We start from the raw sequence: 23,563 nt of genomic DNA, 5'->3' as shown, positions 1-23,563 counted from the left end.
TGAGTGAAATGGCTGAATGAAATCACAAAATTTGTTGATGCTAAGGATTTCACATGCTTGTATTGTCTGAGTCCAGAAAAAAGATATGGGCCTATTGGTTTGTCATATTCTTTTCATCACGTTTACCTAATTTATGCCACATGCAAAGTTTTATAAAGTTTTATAAAATAATGTGTACAGGACCTTACAAGAAAAATGAGATATTCCATAAAGACGTGAGGTAGTTGTCACTGTATGTAGTAGGGTAGGGAAGTAGTTGTGATTTTATGATTGCTCTACTTTTTTTGTACAGTTCATATTATATCCCTTGTACCCTGCACTGAATTTTATGTATTGCATCCAACAAAGTGCTCTGCAGCTCTTTGTGAGAAGGCTTGTATTATAGGGGCATTTTATCCAAAAATGAAATAACCCTATGCTTCCACTTACCCGGAGTGCTGTCTATCCATTCAGATAGTATTGCTGAGCTTTGAAGTTTTCTAGTTATCACCTGCAGCTCACCCTGATATAAAAAAACTTTGAAAAAATTTTTAAAAAAAAGTGCGCTCCAGAATACTGCCTTACTTTGGATGAGATTGTGTGGATATACAGTTTTTGTACTTTGGTAGAAAGTAGTTTTTGATAAAACTGCACAACAGGGTCAGTGGATGTTCGTGAGTACCCATGTAATTATATTTGCAAAGGGATGTTGCTGATGAGTTTTTCAAATGTAGATTTTTGGTGCTTTGAGTGCCACAAAAAATCCCTTTGAGGTCTATTGTATCGGGGTGAGCTGCGGCAGATATCTAGAACTCGTCAAATCCCAGGGAAACTAAGTGAAAACATTATGCTTTATTTCATTTTTGGGTGAACTGCCCCTTTAAGTATAATGGGATGGATTTCATTTGTTTTCCGATGTTTTTCTTTTGGTTTCCATAGGAATGAACTGGAGCGGCAGTTCCTTGAGCTGTTGCAGTTCAATATCAACGTGCCGTCGAGTGTTTACGCCAAATACTACTTTGACCTGCGGTCCCTGTCCGAGGCCAACAACCTGAGCTTCCCCCTGGAGCCGCTCAGTCGGGAGAAGGCCCAGAAACTGGAGGTGCGGCCCGAACGCCATCTGCCCTGACACAGCAAATCGGCACTACTCAGGGGGCTACAATCCTCATGACATGCCATATATTGTTTGAGTAAAGTCGAAACAGTGACGTATGCGCGTTGTGATGTCGATTAAAACAAACTGTAACAATATTATTTTACGCGCCTCTGACAGGATTAAAATGGCTTCTCTTCATAAAACAATGTACACTGTTACCTCTGCAGTTTCACAGCTTAGGTTTAAGGGGTGATACTGTGGTAGCAGTGGGACATCATTGAGCACATTTACATACACGTCATTATTCCGATCTTATTTGGAATACTGCAGTATTCCGGTTACGATACAGCCCATGTAAAGGCCTTATTCCAAACTGCAAAACCTGGTTCTGGTCTTATTTTGAATATGAAAATCTGAATAACGTAGGCTGAATATGCTGATAATAATCTGAAAATGAAAACTACCAAACTATGTGATTCCATTTATAACTCTTAAACATGGTCTGCAAATGCTTTCACAAGGTGTCTTGGGTGTCAGCCAGATAGTTTATTGTAGAAATGTTGCAGCAATCACTTCTGGACCAATGAGGAGACAAAAGTCTTTCTGCATTGAAGGAATTAAACTTTATTAAAATGTAATGTTTAGGAATTAAAAATTGTGGCAGTACATGGGCAGAAAAAGACATTGCACTACCAATTTGCTTAAGGCTGTCGCAGACCAAATTTAAGATGCTGAATTCAGTCATTTTAGTGGAAATTATATTTATTTAAGTTTTTCTGACCTGTTTACTTGCAACCTTTTGGTAACAAGGCCAGCTCTGAAGTGTAGTGCTGGATGAAAATATAAATTCTGTATAATTATGTCCCAAAAGCAGCAGCCCCCCCACACCCCCCACTGTTGTTCTGCCTGTACCATAGGTAATTATAGACTGTACTGGACTCCAACGATAATGATGTTTTTTCAGTTTTGTATCAGAGACACAGTAAATGTCCTTCTGTCTTACCAGGGCCTGTGATCTTTGGGTGCACTGTCAGTGATTGCAGTCTTGTATATAAAACTGCCGGGCTATCTGAAGTGAAACATCAAAGAGACACTGAGGCCTGGCAGTTGCAGGTTCATTTGATCAATGTAACCCCTCCCCCTTTGCAAAAGAACAGTTTGCCGTTACATACATGAGCAGCTTGGCCTCATAAAAGTTTAACATGCGGTATGTGTCATCAGTTTGTGTGATTTGTGTGGATCGTAAAATAATTGCCTTCATCCTTTTTTTTCAGGCAATCTCCAGATTGTGTGACGACAAATATAAGGACTTGAGAAAAGCCGCCAAAAAGCGGTCGGTGAGCGCGGACAATCTGACCACGGTGCGATGGGCGCCCGCCATCATATCCTAACAGGCCCTGGGGGGGGTCAGGAGAAGGGGTCGTCCACCCCGGGGAACTTTTCAAACTCAGCTAGATGCCTTCACAGTGCCTGTGTGTGCTGCAGCACAAAAGACCACCTTTTCATTTGTGTGTGTGTGTGTGTGTGTGTGCGTGCGTGCGTGTGTGTGTGTGTGTCTGTGCATTGTTATTACCGCTGTTGTTGCTGTACAGATTTCTCTCCTGTTGGCACAAGTATGAATCTGTGGCTGTGAAGTCGCTGGGCCAAGGACAGTCAGACAGGAGATGGTGCATCTGCAGACCCACGAACAGAGGGCACCGTTCGAAAAGAAAAAAAGCAAAATGACAACAAAGAATTGCCGTGGCGGCAAAGAACATTCTTTGCCAGACTTTTATTCCTATTTCTCTGACTTGTATGGCTGGTATTTAAAAAGAAAAGAAAAGAAAATGATTTGCAGACATTTACAATGGTTTCTTATGTTTGGCAGATACATTTTGTACATTCCTATGGTTTTAGTACTAATTGATTTGAAGAAATTCCTCTCCCAAGCACAAATGAGATAAAATGTGCAATGTTTCCCTTTGTACATTCCTAATATTTTCCCTCTACCGCTCTCAAACAATGGCTGCGACCAATGGACGGTGCTGCGGTTTCTTGGGCTGACACGCCCCCAACATGCCAAGTTTATATTTAATGTCTATTTCCATTCTTCGCGCAGCTGAGCTCTTGCCGTAATGCAGAAAACCAAGAGCGTTTCTGTGGAAGATGACGAAGAACGCCCTTTGGACAGCGACTTTTCTTACCTCCGAGAACCACGGGCCTTGAGACTAGGGAAGAGGACCTAACAGTTTCCTGTATAGATTATTTCATCATCGCTGCAATGTTCTTATTACTTGAGTATGGCTTGTCTTATGAGAATCGGACCTTCAGATATGGCAGACCACTGACGAGAATGGACAGTAATGAGGGAGAAGCTCTGACATTGCCTACCTAAACAGACCGGCTTTCCTTCGCAGTCGTTCGTCCTGCTCAGGTTGTTTACAAACACGCGTTTCCAGGAAGAGAATTGTGAGTGTTGCTGTGAAAGAATCGGTGGGGAGAAAGGGTGACCGTATGGAGTCTGTTAGATTCCCTCCTCCTCTGCTTCTGATAGCTATCCTCCCTCGGGTGACCCTTTAAAGGGTCGGTATACCACCTTCAGAACCAGCCTCCCTCTCAGGGTGTGGTCATGGCAGCCGTCCTGTGTTCCTGATCAGTGCGGGTCTCTCCTGGGCCGCGCCCGTACAGTGCCACTGGAACAGCACCCGAAACCCCGAGAACCCGAGAGAGAGACGAGGAGCTACAGACGGACAGAACGAGAGAGGGCACTCGGTGAGAAAGAGAATAAAAAAAGAGATGTGGAGTCAGAGAGGTAAATTTGAAAAGAAGGCAAATGATGGCGAAAGGCACAGAGAGGCTAAATTTGAAGAGGAAATAATTGTCTACTTCGAAGGAAAAAATGGTCCATCCAATGTGCCCAAAAGTCATGTTGAATTTCCATTGCTTTATTTTATAATTATTTTAAAAAATGATTTGCTCTTTGATTATTGTTATGCATTTTAATATCCTTTTTATTTATTCCATTTTTTTGTTTTTTTTTATGAGGGAGGGAGGGAGATTAATTTGTTCTTAACCTGGCTCTCATAAGCTGATTCTCAGCCTAAACCGAACCAGTCACCCAAAGTAATTAACATACTCCCTCAACAACCATGTTTACAATGTAACAATTAGCCAATCAAGTAAACCACAAGAAGCATGTGTGGAGAGGCTGTGAAAGCACAGTGTGGCCATTCACCTAGCAGTGGAGGTTCAGTACCACCAGTCAACCCATGACATCCAAATATGACCCTGACGCCCAAAAGCTTGGTTGTCCCTTGAAAGATATGCATGTTGGTTATCATAGCATGTGGTGCATCTAGAGTAAGAGGAAGTACACGCAGTCCAAAAAGAGAATAATAACCCCTGGGAGTGTTTGCGTACATGTTCCTGGATTTTTGACTGGCTGGACTCTGGAATTTTCCATTTTCAAATGCTCAAGAGATGCGGTTTTATTTCTTATTCTATCAGGAAGAATATAAATGATCACGCTTGTAGGAGAACGGGATGGCAGGCTTATTTAGCTTTTGAATTCGCTGATGCCTGTACTAAGATCCCGTTGCATCCTGTTCTTCCGTATGTGACAGAACACAAGGAGCACTCTGTGCGATTAGCATCCGCTCTCTTAAATATTTATTTTCCGAGTACATCATGCAGCACTAGAGAGATAAGTGGTCTCCAATCTCGAACCCCTAAGATTAAAGACAATGATATGAAATAGAACAAAGTAGGTATTTTGGAAATTAATTTTGTACAGTGTACATAAAATCTCGGTGTTGAGACTATAACTTAAAAATGTGCTGAAACATTGAAATATTTATAGCCAATAACTGGTCAGTATTTATGTGATGGAAAATGATGATGGTTTCATTTTCCCCCTTATTTTAGTCCGGATCAGTTGTAATGAATTGAACAGAAATTACAAACTCAGCAAAAATGTTTTATATTGGTAATTTATTGTTTGATAAAAAAAAGAATTAGCAGTATTTTATTATACTTCACATTATGAGCAATGGTTCCATTGATTTTTCTGTGAACATTTCTCCATTTCATTTCTGTAAGTCTAAACATTCTTGAATATGATAAGGAAGGGTGAATTATCTGGCTCAGAGTAAATGCATAAATGTTTATGAAAGTGTCCAAAAGGTGTTTTAAGTTTTAAACCCAATTTTTCATTCTTGTAACCCATCTTCCGTGCACAATCAGTGATTGGTACTTACTGTACCATCTGATTTGCATTGAAATATAGAATCAGGACTAAGGAAAGTATGTACAAATAATGTGATACCATTTTGCTCTTACACCTGTTAAATGAGCAATATTATGATAAAGCCCCTTATTGTACCTGAATCATAAAATCATTAGTTATAAAAAATTGAAAAATATTCTCACGACCAAAGAAATGTATATAACATAGAGAAATTACTTTAGTACATTGAATTCAAGATTTTGACACAAAATAACCAATTAGCTGATTAGCTAAGTACTTCCAATAAAAATCCAGGCTGATATAATTGAACTACAGTGGTGCGCTGCCATTATTTTATTTCAAAGTAGTGTTGTCAGTTCAGTTCACATTGCAAGGAAACCACTTGTACTCAAAATTGATGCACTTGCTTTGTCCAGTCGAAGATAATTGCATTTACAAAATGAATGGTGAAATCATTGTGGACAGCCATATCGTTTCAAACTCGTTTCATATAATTGTTTCATATAATCATGGCCTAATTATTTGTGCTTCATTTGCAATGTGATTTAATGACTGCATGTTATCATTAATACGTCAGCAGCCTGAGGTGGTGTTACTGAAGCTTACACTGAGACTTAATTAGGTGATATATTTGCATTTTGGCTCATGTTTCTACATCTGTGGTTGTTATCCAAGTAAAGGGACATTTTCAATTGCCCACATGTTGATTCATGTCCCTATGTTGTCTTAACCTACACTCTCTCTCTTACTTTCTCTCACATACTCACCCCCCATACTCTCTTTCACACACACACACACACACACACACACACACACACATTTGAAATTAAGACACCCTTGCACAAGTTATATTAAGGATTTATGCTGAAGTTGAATTCAGTCCCTGGTTTTTTGTACTAATGAAGCTGAAGGAACTGGAAATATGGTCTAGCTTGGTTAGTCACGTTTGTACCCTCAAACACTGTTGAGCTCATGCATATGTCAGTGGCAGGACAAAGACAATATGATGTTCATTGCCAATATGTAAAAAGTGATGGTGCTGTATTGGAGTATAAATATAATGAAGGACCGGCCCTGGTAATGAGTGGAGGAGAATTGCAGTGCATTGTGGTCCTTTCTGCACACCATCTGGAATGACTGAGAATCTGGAAATGAAACAACTGCATGAAGCTGTGAAAGACATAAGAATTTGTCCTTGGGAAAAAGTGGAGATATTCTTGTGAAATGTTTGAATTATTTGAAGATTGTATATCTTATTTATCGTATGTGTGTACATACAGCCTGGTGTTAATCTCAGAACTAAAGTAAACTCAGTCCGTCAGGGCTAAGCCTGTGGTAGACTGGTGATTGGTGTTATAGCATTGTGCACTGAACTCTACCTCTGCATAGAGTCGTTTCCTTTCTTTTTTAAATTTAGGATTTACAAATTAAAATTTTTAATGTCTTTATACTATTTGTGGTTTCCTGTGCTAACAAAATGACTGCTGTAAAGGTGGATTCTGTTTAGCCTTCTATCCTTACTTGTGCTATTCTGCTTCAGTTTTCTGTTCACTCCTCTGGGTTCGATCTGTATGCTAGCCTTCGCTCCGCTCCTGTTCTCAGTTTGCCAAATGCAGAGCAGTGGTTCTTGGGTATTCTCTCTGATTGTATCTCTCTCTTTTATTTCTTTCTTTCTTGGTCTGTTTGCATAGTGGTCTTGGTCCTGCATTTCATTGGGACTGGGGAGTTGCTGCATGCTGTCCTTTTTAAACTATCATTTTACTGACAGTCCAGTTTCATAAAAGATGTTTAGAAAACTACACAAGAAATAAACATTTCAAACTTGCAATAAAAAGGCCTTCTCTGCTTTCATTGAAGAACTATCTGTATTTTGTGTGAATGTCCTTCGGCCTTGCTCGCGAATGAAGGAGCGTCTTATGTTTTATGTATGGCAGTAATTTCCAGTGTAGGATTGGTCTGGATAAGCATGTTTAGTCAGTTAAACATGTTTATATGGGGCTGTGTTCAAGAAGAGATCATGGGGAACTGTTGTTTGAGCAGTGATGCTGCTAATCATTACTTTTCATTTTTTTATGGTATCCTAATACCCAGCAATTCATTTTTGTCCCCTGGAGGGGACGTGCGTCTCTTGTTTTAATCTCAAGAACCGTATATTCTACTATGCTGAAAACTACACTACAAGGGACATTCAATAAAAGGAAAATACTGTTTTTGAAAATGTTTTTTCCACAATGTTTTTGTCATTCAAGGCACTTGTATTATGTCAAAAATTTAAATACTTTCAAAACCTTTTTTTCTGAGTATATGGAGAATATTAAGCTATTCTGTATACTTACATGTGCGAGATGGAGACACCATACATTGTTTTTGAATACACCCTAATACAATTCAAGCATAGAAATTTAATTTTTTGAACATTAAACAAAACATTAAACAAAGCATTCAAAATCAGAATAAAAGTTCAACCTTTATTGGTTGGAATCCAAGTAATAGCACATGAAGTGCCCTTTAGCGTTTGGGTGTAGAAGGCTTCTTTAAAAGCCCATTTCACCTGGTATTTACCCATTAAATAGGCGATTAACTGCCAATAGAGCCCCCTCTGCCAGCTCCTCACATCCTCTAAATGTACCTTTAAGGTAACATGCCTGGAGGAGGGGCGAAATGTCCTCACCGTCATGCTCAACAGGAGGAGGGGCCTTCATTAGCAGGCAGCTCTGGGTTAACACCTGTTAATAGGCAGTGCATTGTAATCCAACAGGACTTCTGAAGAGGCAACATTAAACAGTGGGAACCAGAAGGAATTCAATACTACATGTATATAAAAACCTTTCATACAAATATACAAACATGAAATGTAGATTGTGTGATTAATTTGGCGGACACAGCCACCAAATGTGACACTATTCAGTGTTCCTCAAGCTTACCTTATTGCTGTAAAATGTAGTTAAATTCCCTGGGACAGGAGTTCCCAGTAGTCCCCTCCTGCATCTCCAAACTGCTGTTCTTATTGTAAAAGGAGCGACTTTATTCCACTGGTGCCTGGCGGGGTGAAAATGCTTTACTTAGTTGTTTTTTTCCCCTATCATACAGATTTGATCTGCCTACACAAAGCAAAAAAGAAAAAGAAAAGAAACCTCTAGCTATATCCACATTGCCATATTAGCTCTAAAGACTATGTTTAATCTGATGCATTAACCCAGATTTTTCATTTAATATTTCAAGTAGTAATTACCTTGCTCGTCAGTTGATTTTCAGCTCCAGCGTTTTGTTTTGTTAACAGGGCTGAGTCATTTTTTGTAGTCTAATGGAAACAAAACCATCCTCACACCTCTTTTCTGTAGATAAAGTGTGTATAGTGTGTGGTTAGAAATATGACATACCAGATATTAAGTTTGCACCATTCCTATTAGTGATTAATAAAAAAAGGCCCAATAGGTGTGTGCATGCATGGATAATTGTTTGTGTATGCGTAGGTGGTGATAGCGTATTAAGTGATTTTTCTGTGCGTGCTGTTGTTGTTGTTATCTGTCAACACTCCTGTCTCAGAGCCACCCACAGCTCCAGCACCACTCTGGCCTTGAATGGCTAATCTGACACTCCACATACAGGATAACACAGGAGGTTTATTCACCTGTCAGTTCGCATATAACTTGTGCAGCCCAGTAACTGTGTACGGAACCGCGGGACTGATATTTCGTATTTTAACAGTGCATACTCTAACGCTGGTCTGTAAATCACGACAGCTATGTGGCTCTGCTAGTCAAAACAAATCTAATTGCGTCTATTGACTATCAGCAACAAATCACCAAGCCTGAGCAGATAGTCTATGCACACATTAGACAACCATAATTACACAATCAAGGTACTGGTAATTGTGTCACACAAAGAGACCTCATTCACTGTGCATTTCAGCGATGTCAACCATAGCTTTAAAGCGCTCACCCTGGTGACAATAGAGTTCTCACTTATAAATCATTTCTGTTGCGCTGCGTGTGCTGCTAGCACCAAGGTTCTGCTACACACTATGAGCAATCCCTACAATTCAGCTGTTGGCTAAGCGGCGCAGGTTGCTTGGTTATGTAATATTGTTTGAGCCCTTTATAAGCTCCCTGAGTGATTATTGCTGGGCATTTACTCATTTCAACAACCATAAATCTCGGCACATTAGTGGGGCACGCTGCATGTTTACTTGGATGCCCAGTTGTCTCTCCAAAAAGCGGCATCCACAGGGAATTCTGGGTCCGATAATCACCCACTCTGCCACTTGGTCCACTTGTAACCTAGCGATGCTGCGGTGGCCATCAGCTAAATGCATATCAATGGCTTAATGCCCATACCGTTTGCCAATCCTGAGCCATGAAACTAGCTGAGTGACATTTTAATGACTTCTCTGCCTGTGTCTAACTTGCCAAACATTATTGGATTTTTTGGGGTGTGGGTTTTAAGGACCAGACTTTTCAACATTTGCTTGATATTATAAGCATCCATCTGTGTTTCAGATTTTGTTATTGATCAATCGAATGCTGCATGGAAATATTTCAAAAGACATGAAGATTGTAATTATACAGAGAGGCTTGTGTCAGACACTCGTTGAGTCATTCAGCATTGAATATTTTCCATTGTCTGTGAGAACTTAATACCTGAATTTAATGAGTAATCCGGAGGCTTGCTATTCTCCTGCAAGGACAACAGGCCCCAAAATATCTCAGCAATGCCAGGATGCTCACATGCCGTTGGACAGTAAGAATAGCCACAATGGGGCTCACGTCTCCTGTCTTCTGTTGTCTGAGAGCAGTTGTTACTAGAAGAGAGGGGAGACAAAGAAGCAGAGAGCTAAGACGGGAGCAGTTTTTCGGAGGGAGGGGGTGTTCTCCTGAACTGGGGGTTCAGTCCTGGGTACACCTTACGGAAAAAAAGGGCGGCGGTACGACAGGGCTCGGAGTCCGTGGTTTTCGTTCCCAGAGGTCTTTGTGTCACCTGACTTATCACCTGCTCCCGTAAGCCTGCCGCCTCTTCTCGCTCGACCCAGGCGGCCACCGTCCCGGTAACCTAAGAGCTTAGCCCGCGGCGCGGCTACCGCTGTCCTGGAGGTCTGCGCCTGCAGCATGGGGAGACAGAGCACCGCTGAGGTCCTCTTCCTCGCTCTGAACCACAACATCACCATTGTGGGTGCGTATTCTGACCACACGCCACTGCACATCAAACGAGACTGTCATTTCACATTTTGCAACAGTCATACTGACACCCAGTAATTATGTGAAATCCACAATAAGATAATTGCATCACTACATTAAATTACTTTTGATCATAGCTAGTACGTATGTGTATGGGCATTTCTGTTCTGGTGTACATACTGCATCATGAATGATTTTGCCTTGCTTTTTTTGTCAGTACGATACACATTTACTGTTTGCAATGAGCCCACTCATCACCAAAGAAAATCCCAATTACGACTGTTGTAGCTTTGAATTGACACCCCAAAGGAGAGTGAAATTACATGGGTCTTTCTGCCATATCACTTTGTGAAGAAGAAACTGAATCTTACCTAGTGCAGCATTAAGTTTGAGCTTAAGTAGATACTCTACCTATAGCATAGCAATTTGGAGTTCTTGGAATATTCCATTATCCTTGGACTTAGTTGATACTTTAAAGATTAAGGTCAAGGCTCTTTTTGTTTTAAAGGGTAGTTCAATGTACTTAATATTTTAGCTATTAACAAAAATGGTTTTAATGCATAAGGCTTGGAAAGTAGGATTACCAGAAAACATTCTCTTTAGACGCTATGAAATATATCAATATTTTAAGAAAACTCAGTTAACAGAATACACAGGGGAAATTACAATACTCATAAAAACATTGCTTAGTGACTCCACTGCGAAAGGTCTGCTGTGAAAATTCAAAAGGCCACTTTAAACATGTGATGCACCAGGGAGAATCTTTCATATATTTTTGAAACATTCCTTTCAAGATATTGAGTTGAAAATGTTCGAGTCTGTCAGGTGTTTTGTTTCAAAGGAACATTTAAAAAACCGCAGTCTCGCAGCAAGGTGCTTATTGTAAAAAGTTCCCAAAGGCAAACAGCCATTATGCTAAAGGGCACTCACTCGTTTAAACAGAGACAAAAACGATCATTTCTGTACGTTCATGATCATAATCAATCTGAACAGCCACAAATGAGGGGGAAATTAAAATTTAACAAAAAGCAACGGGGTCTGATTGTTGGACTGAATCTGCCTTTAAAGTAGGTCTCATGAAAAAGATAAAATGAACTCCTCTTTGACTTTGATGTGTCTCGAAGGCGGTCTGGGGAAGCACTCTATGCAAATGTTGGGGCATGTCACTAACAGTAAAAGAAATTCAAGGGAGGCGCAGTGTGTTGCCTTTCATTTTGTACATCCTCAGGGTATGGGGGGGGGGGGGGGGGGCATTAAACCAAGAGCTTCCTGGCTGGCCGCTGTCTCTGTCCTTGAAAATGCTTCTGAAGCGTGTGAAGCATGTGCGCCTGAATGTCTCTGTGACTGTGATTGGCTCAGTCAGGGAAGTGTACCTGAATGTCACTATGTCCGTGATTGGCTCAGATAGGGAAATGTGTAACTGAATGTCCACGTGCGTGTTATCGACTGACCATGGGAGTGTGCCTGAATATCTCTATTTGTGATTGGGTCGGATAGGGAAGATCTGGCTGGTGCTGATGGTCCTGCTGAGGGTCCTGGTGCTCCTGCTGGCGGGGTACCCCCTGTACCAGGACGAGCAGGAGCGCTTCGTCTGCAACACCATCCAGCCGGGCTGCGCCAACGTGTGCTACGACGTCTTCTCCCCGCTCTCCCTCTTCAGGTTCTGGCTGGTGCAGCTCACCACGCTCTGCCTGCCCTACCTGGTGTTCGTGGTCCACGTCGTCCACAAAGTGTCCCGGGGCCTCGCCGCGGAGGGCCGCGCCCCCGGCAGGGCCAAAGCCGCGCCCCCGTACAAGGCCCGGCAGGAGCCTGGCGGGAAGGCCGCCTCTCCGAGCGGGACGGAGAGGGACGGGGCCCGCAGCTTCACGGCCGCCTACGTGGTCCACCTGCTGCTGCGCATGGTGCTGGAGGCCGGCTTCGGCGTGGCGCACTACTACCTGTTCGGCTTCCACATCCCCAAGCAGTTCCTGTGCCAGCAGGCGCCCTGCACCACCACCGTGGACTGCTACATCTCCCGGCCCACGGAGAAGACGGTCATGCTCAACTTCATGCTGGCGGTGAGCGCCCTGTCCTTCCTGCTCAACTTCGCCGACCTCGTCTGCGCCATCGAGTGGTCGGTCCAGCAGAGGAGCGGGAGCAAGACGGTGGTGGAGAAGCCGTACGAGGAGGAGCAGTACTACCTCTCGCCCCCGAGCGGGAGGAGCGTGGGGGCGGAGCTCCCGCTCCCGCTCGCCCGCGACCTCGTGACCTCCGCCGCCTTCCGCAAGAGGGCGGCCAGCAAGTCCAGCACCGACGAGGCGGCGTCCGTCCACCTGGAGGCGCCCGGCCGCCAGACCGCCGCCTGCGACGGTTTCCCGCCTCCACCGCCGCCGCTGCCGCTGCCAGGCAACGGCGCCAACGCCAACGGCAACAACGTGTACGTGCAGGCCCAGGAGGATGCGCCCGAACGCGAGGGCAGCGACGCCCCGCTCTGCCCGACCGACGCCAGGGGGACGCCGCGGTCCATCCGCGTCTGCAAGCACAGCCGCCTGAAGCCGCCCCCGCCCCCCCGGCGGGACAAGGCCGCGGCCCCGCCCACCCCGGAGCTGTGCGGTCGGAGGGTGGGCCAGTACACTCTGGTGGAGCTGGCCTCAGAGCTGCAGTCCAACAGCAGCGACATGCAGGAGAAGAGGTCTGAGTGGGTGTGAGCAGCACTGCTGGCTCAGTACTATGCAGAGTTTCAGTACTGAACAGGGGGTTGTTGAAACATGTGCATTGAGCCAGAACCTGCAGTGCTGAGGCTGGAGTAATACGGAAGTATGCGCCGTGAGGTGAATTCCCCTCTGAGGCAGTGTCCTGTACTGTACGTCCCGGAAAATGGCTACCTGGAGTGACAGACGGCTGTCCTGACCTTCGCCATAGCAACTGTTATGAGCCTCAGCTGTTCTCTGAGTCATAAGCCCGGGTCAGCTCTGTCACCGGGTCAGCAAACAAGGTCGGGCCCCTTGTTGCCCAGACACCAGGCCCCATACCGGTTCTGTGGACCCGGGCCCTGGGGCGAGGGCCAGCACACGGAACCCTGTGAACCTGGGCTGAGCCTCGCGTGAAGCAGGCGTCCTGGGTGAGGGACGGCTTGTTCCACAGCCTTAGCGCCCCGCAGAACTGAGCAGAGCCCTTTGCCATCAAGGACAGGCCATCTCCTGGTGGACACCAGCTCCCTAAGCAATTACTGCCAGAGCATGCTCAGTATTTATGGAGCTGGCTTGTCACACTATTTTAAGGACCCAGGGGGATTAAGGAGTGTGCTTTAGACATATATGACAACGAAAATAGAGCGCAACCGTTCAGCTGTAAGGGGAGACTGCCTCGATATCTGCCCTTCAAGCTGTGGGATGCCAGACATCGTGGTATTCATTTCGCCTCTGCCAAATTACCTTTCTGAATGCCCTACAATTTTGTTTTTTATTTGAGTCAAAGTTGTGTCAGTCAGAAGAAACAGCAATGAATATTTTATGAATATTGTACTAGTATGAATGTTTCAAGAAGATGTTTTACTTGCGCTTAATCATTTTAATTTCTTAATTTTCAAAAATGGCAAGGTTTTAAATGATGAGAAATTGCAGTTGTTATTGTGGGGAAGGACTTTTGTGCAATTGGCTGAAGTTGTATCATCAGCAAATTGTATTATTACTGTGTATCAATGTGTATTCCATTACTTTTCAACAGCAGAAACATGATTACCATCATCTGCTGAGATTACAGGGGCTATATTCATGATAATGTCAGGTCTCTAAAAACACTGAAGCATTATCTTCGTTAACATACTAGTTGTTTTCTAGAAGATTTCAGATGCTGCAGCCAAAGTACTGTTTCTCTTCACTGTCTTCAGTTTATTGTCAGTTCAGACCGGTGGAAACAGAATTTTTGATATCAGATATACAGTACAGACCAAAAGTATTGGGCCACCAGTGATTTTCTTTTAAAAAACCTTAGGTACAGAAGAATTCAGTTGATATATGTGCATGTATTGAATAACAAAAAGTATAAACATTTTTTCTATTTCTACCTACAATAACAGTTTGACTGAAAAATAATCTGATGCTTCCTTTGGCTTTAATTTCAATTAAACAAATTATTGGAAGTCTATCCAATCGTTTTGCAAATGGATAATGGGAGGTCCGACAATGGGTAATTAAACTGAAATCTTATCTACATTACCACAGGTAGCCTAATACCATTGGCCTGCAGTGTGAGTAAAATAGGCACTAAAGCTGCAAGAAATATGACAAAGAAGAAGGCCTTAGCCAAGTAAATATGTTGTGGCAAGGTAATTCCCTGTGAGATATTGCAAAAAAGCTCAAGATGTCCAGGTGCAGTGTTCAGTATACATTCAGAAAAATCCAACTGATGAGCAATAATATAAACAGGAGAAGACCAAGAAGATCAAGTAACAGTAGATAAATATCTTGTGGTGTCTAACAAAAGAAACCATTGTAAAATTGCTCCACAACTACAGGAAGAACTCAATGCAGCTAAAGAGAAACCAGTTGCCCTAACTACAGTGAAACAGCAACAATGATGGTTCTTGGCCAACTGCAGACTTTTTTTGTTAACAGCACATAGCAAGGGCTTTTTTGCAGATAAACATCCTTTTAGACCAGAAGATTATAGTTACAGTTTGACTTTTTTTTTTTTTAACTCCAGATGTCCTAATACTTTTGGCCGGTACTGTATATTATGTGAAGGAAAATGCTTTGTTCATTGAATTCTTTTAAAATGGTGGTTGTCTTAAATAGCAATTTATACAGGAGCCAGGCTGCCTTGATAACACTTGTTTCAATCTTGCAAGACCTTTCTGGGTTCAAATGTTTTCTAGTTTATTTTGGAATTATTATGGTATGATAACCTATTTTATAATTTTTCTTTTTTTAATCTCTAGTATATAATGCATATTCACTAAATAAGACCGCAAGCTATTGCTCATAAAACAGATACGTGATTGTTTATGTTTCTGTGATGTACCTATATTTAATTTCTTTGTTGCATTTTTAATATTTTTTGAGAAAGGCATTGCAATTTATATGGTGTACTTTGTGAAAATCCAACAATAATATAAAGTTAGACAATTATAATAATATAAGGCATAATGCTGTTTTAATAAAATAATAATAATGCCGTGAAAATATAGATTCCCATGCCATCTTATCTGAGGCAGTACACAATAGTCATCCAATGATATAAAACATCTTCAACAATTAAAAAACAACAACAACAAAATTTAAATCAGTCTCATCCTCAACTGTTCAATAGCACAATCACTCAATTAAGCAATGCTGTCCAAAGTGTTTCTGTTTTATGTCTATGAGCCCATAACTTTCTTTTTGCAGGTACTAATATAAGTTTTGTGTTCATAGCTTTTAATGTTAGTAAAATGCAAGACAATACATTTAACAGTTAAGTTTCCTTTTTTATATACACATAGATAAGGTCTGTTTTTTATAGTTCTCAGTTTCTGAGTGCAATATGTTTTACCAATTGTGAAAAATAGCAAAACTAACTAAATAACTAAAAAGATACACTCCCCTCTAGTGGCACAATTGTGTAAAGGAGCATTTAGGGCAGAATGATTGGTAACCTTCCTGTGACTCAGGGTTGTTAACAGCCTATCAACAGCACTTTGATCACAATAAGATACCAGTATTTTATCCACATTATTTGTCAAAATTGTATTCAATATCACTTTCCCCCAAGATTGGACTAAACATGACTAAAGCAGAAAACACAATTTATGGTACACTTCATAAAATGAATCTTACAGCTCTGAAGCACTCTTATAAAACCATAAACAAATGACATTGTTCAAATTACATCACACTTTATGTGTCCTTATGGCAAGTATACTGTAACAATAAGCATATTATTGTCTGTTAATAGATGAAGCAGCTATCCCTCAACCAACAGGCAGCCCAATCACTGTTTAAGACTGTTCCTTTTCCTCTTCTGTTAGGGACCCTCCACTCTTCTCCCCACTGATCTCAGATCAGCTGTCATGAAAGGAGAACTTTACAGGGCACAGTGGAACACCGAGGAGAGGAGTGCCTTCCCACGCCACACAGTGCAGAGCACACGGTGCCCCCTGGTGTCACAAAGCCTGAAGTGCAGTGGCAGTGGCTGGGAAACAGCTCAGTCAGGAGATAAAAAGTGAAGGCTTCCTCAAAAGGAAACATGATTCTTTTGTCTGTATCAGTGAGTCACCCACAGACAGACAGAACGCAGTGTTCCTTGTGCACGGGGGGAGGGGGGGTTGGGGGAGGGATGTGGTATAGCATGGGAACCCTGAAAAGAGGCAGTACACCATTCAGCCCTTGTCCACGGCAGGTTCATTGTTGCCGAGCAGTCGGAGGCCCGTCATTTGTATTGACATTTATTCAAAGGAAATTCTATTGGCCTGGAAATCAGTCAGATTGCTATTGTTCTGGCAGGCCAACTGGTTTTGCACCACCCCACTGGTTCCTAATAACCCATTTGCTTGACAAAGCAGTTTACAGGGATGGCAATTAGTTTTGATTTGACCAACAACACCAACGCTGCCTACCACCAGCAGCAGCATCCCCCAACTCACCTCCCCCAACTCACCACCCACCCAAGAGGTGTAGGGTCCCACCACAAAACAGCTAAGAACTTTACCAGCCTGCAAGGTTTGTGCAGGGTAGACAGTGTTTTAACTACGTCTCACCCATACATTCTGGTGTGTGGATAAAGGGACTATGCATGATAGGCAGGGACAGGTTTCAAACTTTTATGCCTTAAGTGATAGCTTTATATTGCAATACATTTTTACATTTTACTTCTGTTTATTTTCTCACATCCCTATTTGATTGACTTGAAAATAATGTAAAACAGTTTCCTCTGCAATGAAAAGCATATCCCTAAGTATTAAAATAGACCACTGAAGTTTTGCAACTGATGATATCCTTGATTTCTGTGGCCTCGATCAACCTTTTACAACATTAACACCCAAAGTCTATATCTAGAGATGTACTACAGTCAGAACACTGGTCATGTTCATGAAATTCAGTTTGCTCTCCATTATAGTGTAAATTAAAAATAATGCATGAATAATAATGTTCCAGCAATGCTAGCTTCTGAAAGAATTTCATAGCTTCTCTTCAGAAACATGCACACACACACGCATGCACACACACAAAAAAACAAATTAACATAAAATCAGAAAATCATGACAATTTGTGCTCTGTTCTGGATATCGACCATTACAACCAATGATAAAATCAGGAGTGACGCTTGCACGCATTTTAGCCTGTCTAAAATCTGAACTAATAAACTGAAACTGACATGCGACAGGCATACTGTTATCAGTCACCAGTATAAATGGAAGTATCTCGTATGCAGAATAATAACCTTTTCCAGGGTGCTTGAAAGAGGGTTATTCATCTGGCCCTGCTTCAGGGGAAATCTGGTCTGAATCGTATCGTCTCGGGTGTGCAGGGATGTGAACAGATGCAGGCTATGCGGAGAACTAAGAGCAGCACCCCCTTCTGAACAGGGACGGGGCAGGGCTGGCTTTCGTTGCCGAATGCAAGGATGAAAACCACACGCTGCCGCTGGATCGATGGCATGAATAGGCATGACCCCATCCATCGCCCGGCAGCCTTGCCTTGTTTCACTCCATCGGGCCGATTAATATTTGATGGCTGTTGGCTGTCAGAATTCGTCCGCGAGTGTGTGGATAGAATGTACTTTACTGCGGGTCAATCACGCCAGTATATTAAAAAAGTGTTTTCGGCTTGTTGAACATGTGGGAAATTCCTTTAGTTGAGCTCTCAATCGACAATCTATTGATGGTGTAATACAAGGGTATTGACAGTAGAAAGCAAAGTTCTCACATTTGGATGATCGTGAGCCTAAAATAATTTTGACGGTAGCCACTGCTGCTTGAGTGTGTCAAACGATGTAAAGGTACAGGGGTACCAAGTGTTCATTCACCTGCATTTCATACCTGAATTAAACAGTACATACATCAGTGAAATACAAATGCTGCAGGAATTGATGACACAAGAAATCAATTAACAACACTGGTTTATTTAAGACCCCAATATAAACAACCGTGAGATTGTGTACAGACTGGCATCGTCAAATAGAAAACACGTTTACCACAGGTCGGGATAGTGCTTTACATCCTCGTGCATTTCCTTTGTTCATTAAATCTTTGGCGTGGTGACACTTTACTTAGTCCAGCCAGCAGTAACTTTGGCCCTGACAAATTACATGTCCATGCCGAACCTTACGTTCGCAGTTTTTTTTTTTTTACTGTTATACCTACACGATTTCCGTTTCCCTATCTTAATCGTGGTAACTTGTCTAACAAAAACCTGATAGGACGACAAACAGCTTATTGTAGCCACCAGATGGCAGTAGTAATTCAAACCTTTTCAGCAAATCTGCCTCTAGGCTACCTCAAGGCGACCTGCACAGATGTATTTGGATTGTAACACAGGGAGCAAATTAACCCCGGTATTCAAGTTAAATTCCACATTTCCCCTGCGAAAGTTTCACAGCATTGTGAATGATAAAAATTACATTCTCCACCAAGTCTCAAATGCATTGCAAATGCAAGTGTAACGGACGCAAAGTAAAGTAAACGTAAAGTAAACAAGTTACTGCAAAAAGTGAATATGCGTGTAGAAATTCTAAGACATAGTGTTCTCTAAATCTGCGTTAACACGCGATCTTAAAATACGTGACAGAAATTATTCGTACCCCCACATCAAGTTGGTTAAACAGTAACACCCGACTTTGTTCTTGGAGGTCATCGCATATTGCAAAAAATGTGTTGTTGAAAACAAGCATAGCCTTGACTAATTGCACATTTCTACCTTGGTTCTGCAATTTTATTCCGTTTAAAATTCATGGTCACAAAGCAAAGGATAATGCAAATTGTGGCTTGTGGGGATTTGGACTTCAAGTCTGTTTGACTGTTTCCAAATACTCTGATGTGCAGAACTGTGGACAACCTTACTCTAACGAAATGAAAACTGGATAAGATCTAATAAGCCCTGGTACATATAATATTATAAAGCTACTGCAAAATAAAAATAATAGGCTAATAATAATAAAATGTAATCAACTTGTATAATCCTACCTATTACGAAGATACTGACCATCGACAATATCGCAGTAAACAATTTATTTGTTAACCAAAAGACACAGAGCTGAAGGAGGATCAAGCTTTTTGAGTAGCCTACAATTGGTTTGTATTATTGGTTTGAGCTTATTGACATTTTTAGATGCACTATAAACTTGATTGGAGGCTATTGGTTTTGGCCATTGCCCATGCTTGATTACTGGGATTTAAGTGCAGTGGTTGACACGTGCGACTTCGAAACAGTAGCCAGGCCGAACGGGGGTTATTATCTTGAACTGAGTAGGCAGTTGTCCACTACATTTGACTGACATCTTAATAACCATGCCTACATATACCGCCCTCCAAATTACTCAGTTTAAAACTTGAACCCTTACGATCCAGGATAATGTACAATGCAAGGAGATGAAAACGCAAACAGGTGTTTGTTTTAAACAAAAATTAAAAAAAACGCACCACAGTATTTCAGAACAATTAGGGGACAAGACCACAGCTTTTAAAACAATTGTCTTACAAAACGGTTCTTCTTAAGGGGGATTACGCGAACCAGACCTTTAATGGGGCTTTAATGGCCATTGCAATATTGTTTCTGCCCGAACCCTTGCAGCTCCGTCGACAATATAAAGACAGCCGCTGAAATCTTCCGAAAGTAGCCCTTGAAAACTTCTAAAAACACACATGGGTCAAACGGATTCTTTAATAAATTAACTTTAACGAAGGTTCAAAGGCGCAGACTGGACATAATATTGAGCATTAAATTTTGCAGAGAACAGTTGGTGTATAAAACGGTTAAACCAAATAATCTCTCTTTTGTCAACTAAATGGTACTTGTCAAAGACCACTCCCGATTAGTGCTGAGCCACCGCCAAAAAGGCAGGTCAAGGTTTTCGATAAAAAAACAAGTTATACTCGCAAACAATTGGTGTTATTCCCAAGATTGCAGAATTCCTTCTTAAAATAAAAAAACCCCAACCATGTGACAGAAGTTATGAATTTTCTAAAACAAATAATTTACACGTGAATGTACATTTATCAAAAATGGTTTTATTGTCAAAATAAAGTCATATTTGTTCTCACAAAGTGACATCTACACTTTATACATATTTACAATATCCTATAAATTTCAATCTATACACAATTTACAAGTTTGTACATAATAATTATATAAATACATTTTGCAATAAAAACCCGTATAATATTTGGGTACTAAGACATTAAGGCTTAATTCGACCATCTTTGATAATGATTGTTGACACTTTTTAGGGTTAAACAATACCACGTTTGCTGAGAGGAACACCAAGTAAAAACAACTGCTTCTGTGCTCGAAGCCAGGAAATGACAATGCCCTGTACTTTCCAATGAGCGACCCATTGCTAGTCATGTGCATATAAATGGGTTGAATTCAGTGTTGCTAATTGATCAAACCGGTTCCTATACTCCTGTCTAATAGAACTCCTGGAGAAAGTTTATTAGTGTGGTAATTAGCAGGACAGAAATTCTCAGCGCAATTCGCCGCCCACGGGCTTTCTTCAAACCTGCGACAATGGCATCTGTTTGGGGCAAGACACTGAGCTCGCTGTACCCGATCTCCAAGTCAGTCCTGTACTAACGTCACTGTACATGGACCCGCTCGTGCCTTTGCTGCCCCAGCAACACCTTGTGCAAAAGGTTCGCCAGGACTCCAGCGTTTTCCCAGACCAAATCCACACCCCCGATGTGATGCCCACGAGAAGGCACATAAAGTACTTCAACATGAAGACAGCGTAGTCCGGTTTATTGAGCCCCTGTTCCAACAGGCAGTGGCAGTTGTGTGTAATCTCCCAAGTCTGCCTGTTGTGCTGTTCATAAAAGTAACACGCAACTATGATTGTTGCAGGTACAGTGTAAAGCACTGTAAAAATCCCTATCCTAATCATCAGTTTTTCAAGCTTGTCCGTTTTCGTCCCTCCTTGCTTGATGACACTCCGGATCCTAAACAGTGAAACAAATCCCGCTAAAAGGAACATTGTGCCGATAAACAAATAGATGACCAATGGCGCCAAGACGAAACCTCTAAGATTGTCCAAATTCTGATTGCCAACATAGCAGATTCCAGCCACAGGGTCCCCATCCACTGAGCTCAGTGCCAAAACCGCAATGGATTTCATGCTCGGGATAAGCCATGCAGCCAGGTGAAAATACTGAGAGTAACTTGCAATAGCCTCGTTACCCCACTTCATACCGGCGGCCAGGAACCAAGTCAGTGACAAAATCACCCACCAGATAGAACTTGCCATGCCGAAAAAGTATATCAGGAGAAAAACAACGGTACAAAGCGCGGGGCCAGTGGTCTCGTAGTGAATATGCTCCACGTCATACTCTCGGTTGCATGCCACCTTTTCGTGACCGGCAATTAGTCGCACAATATAACCAACAGAAACAAACATGTAGCAAGCGGAGAGAAAAATGATGGGCCTCTCCGGGTACTTGAATCTCTCCATGTCGATTAAAAAAGTGGCCACTGTCGCGAACGTGGAGACAAAACACAACACAGACCACAGTCCAATCCAGAAAACAGTGAACGTTCTTTCGTCCTGGGTAAAATATGGGTTATGGCACGGCATTGCGCAGTTCGGAATCTGTCCGGTCTTCACTCGGTTGTAAAGCGGGTGTCGGTCACTGTTTACCTGTACCATGGGCTCGCGGCACTGGCAGCCCGGCTCACAAGGAGAAACCGCCGGTCTGTGTTTACTACCAGGTACACCAGGTCTACCATGTTCATTTTTGTTTCTGTGAGGATTAAATGGCTTAACCGGATAATTTGTGGGCTTTGATAGGACCGGAGAAACTGTCGTTGAATCGGTTCTGTTGTAGTCCATACAAAGTGTGTCTGGGGTGCCTTGCACTGGCAGCAAGTCGCATTTCATCCTGTCGGGCCAGGGAAAGCCGTACTGTCTCATTAGAGGCGCACAGCCTGCTCGAGCTCTCTCGCACACACTTCGGCAAGGCGGCAGCGGCTTCTTGTAGTCCTCCAAGCAAATAGGAGTATACATGCTACAGAGAAAGAACTTCAGGTCCGGAGAACACTGGATTTCCACCAGAGGCCAGAACTGATGCACCTCCAGGCCAGCTTCGTCCTGCGTGTCGTGATTGAACTGGTTCGGCATGTAGGTGTAGTTGTAGCCGATTCCTTTGCAAAGAGGTACGGATATCTCCTGGCATGTTATCTCCTTGGCTGTGGTGCAGCTCGATCTCTGTAACACAACGAGTGCAAGAAGCAGGTATATCCCCAACAGGTAGCACTCCATCCTTAAAGAGAGACTGGTCTCTCCTCTGTCAAAGAAACAACGCTTAGTCTCTTTTGTTTGTTTCGCTAAGGAGCCCAGTCCAGTTAGATTCTGGACAGCGAACCCATTTCGCTGTACTTATTTGGCACGGAGTTGCAACAAATTTGCAAACCGTGTATACTCACGGAGGACGAGCAGGAGAAAAAATAGCCTCCAGGCGTGCAGTCAAAATGGCTGAGGAAACGCTGGCGACTCGGAGTACTGATTACTTTCCTTTAAATTGGTGTGATAAACAGAATCCTCGAACAGCCGCTTGCTTTTCTGTGGATTCATTTAGTCCGTTTCAGATGAGATGGAAGTCTAAAGTTGGTACCCGACGCCGCTTAATTACACTAGATTCTCGGCGCGCTTCTATCTTACTACTTCCCAACGAAACGGTCTGCTGTAGAACGGGTCTTTGAATATTTATAGAGGAGGCGGTGGAGTCACTCCCCCACGCCTGGTTGTCTAATCATTGAACGGCAGGGGCGGAGTAACAGGATAAGTCAATCAATTTTTCTTAAGGTGTTTTGTTACATTGGTTCAGTTCTGTTCTGAAGTAATTTGCTCATATTCACTACATTATTTATTTGTATTTCTTAACTTTGCCATTGCTTAATAAATTGACCACACACTACTCACATC

At 42.4% G+C, this 23,563-nt stretch overlaps 3 protein-coding genes across 6 annotated transcripts in view; 2 read left to right on the top strand and 1 right to left on the bottom strand.

The window, feature by feature from the left end:
• The window catches only part of ccny (cyclin Y), a 62,077-nt gene extending 54,943 nt beyond the window's left edge, over positions 1–7,134 (top strand). For all 4 annotated transcript variants that reach the window (XM_064332338.1, XM_064332340.1, XM_064332339.1 and 1 more), the window contains 2 exons: positions 919–1,081; positions 2,350–7,134. In XM_064332338.1, the coding sequence (XP_064188408.1) occupies positions 919–1,081; positions 2,350–2,466 (280 nt within the window). In that variant the 3' untranslated portion in view covers positions 2,467–7,134. The remainder of the gene's footprint in view (positions 1–918; positions 1,082–2,349) is intronic.
• Positions 7,135–9,964: 2,830 nt separating this feature from the next.
• Positions 9,965–17,741, top strand: gjd4 (gap junction protein delta 4). The gene is made up of 2 exons (XM_064332337.1): positions 9,965–10,469; positions 11,972–17,741. Exons 1-2 carry the CDS (start codon positions 10,406–10,408, stop codon positions 13,159–13,161), a joined length of 1,254 nt encoding a protein of 417 aa, XP_064188407.1. The 5' UTR covers positions 9,965–10,405; the 3' UTR covers positions 13,162–17,741.
• Positions 17,742–20,637: 2,896 nt separating this feature from the next.
• Positions 20,638–23,336, bottom strand: fzd8a (frizzled class receptor 8a). Its single transcript, XM_064332336.1, has one exon. It carries the CDS (start codon positions 22,898–22,900, stop codon positions 21,143–21,145), a length of 1,758 nt encoding a protein of 585 aa, XP_064188406.1. The 5' UTR covers positions 22,901–23,336; the 3' UTR covers positions 20,638–21,142.
• Positions 23,337–23,563: the final 227 nt, after the last annotated feature.

Source organism: Anguilla rostrata, chromosome 4, assembly GCF_018555375.3.
Source record: "Anguilla rostrata isolate EN2019 chromosome 4, ASM1855537v3, whole genome shotgun sequence".
NCBI classification, from domain to species: domain Eukaryota; kingdom Metazoa; phylum Chordata; class Actinopteri; order Anguilliformes; family Anguillidae; genus Anguilla; species Anguilla rostrata.
This window is presented reverse-complemented; position numbering and strand designations above follow the sequence as displayed.

Bases quoted from the DNA above. Each gene is read 5' to 3' on its own strand.
- gjd4 (XM_064332337.1), top strand. From the start codon at position 10,406: ATGGGGAGACAGAGCACCGCTGAGGTCCTCTTCCTCGCTCTGAACCAC. The intron at 10,470-11,971 runs GTGCGTATTCTG...TGGGTCGGATAG, and splicing joins CCACAACATCACCATTGTGG to GGAAGATCTGGCTGGTGCTG.
- fzd8a (XM_064332336.1), bottom strand. From the start codon at position 22,900: ATGGAGTGCTACCTGTTGGGGATATACCTGCTTCTTGCACTCGTTGTG.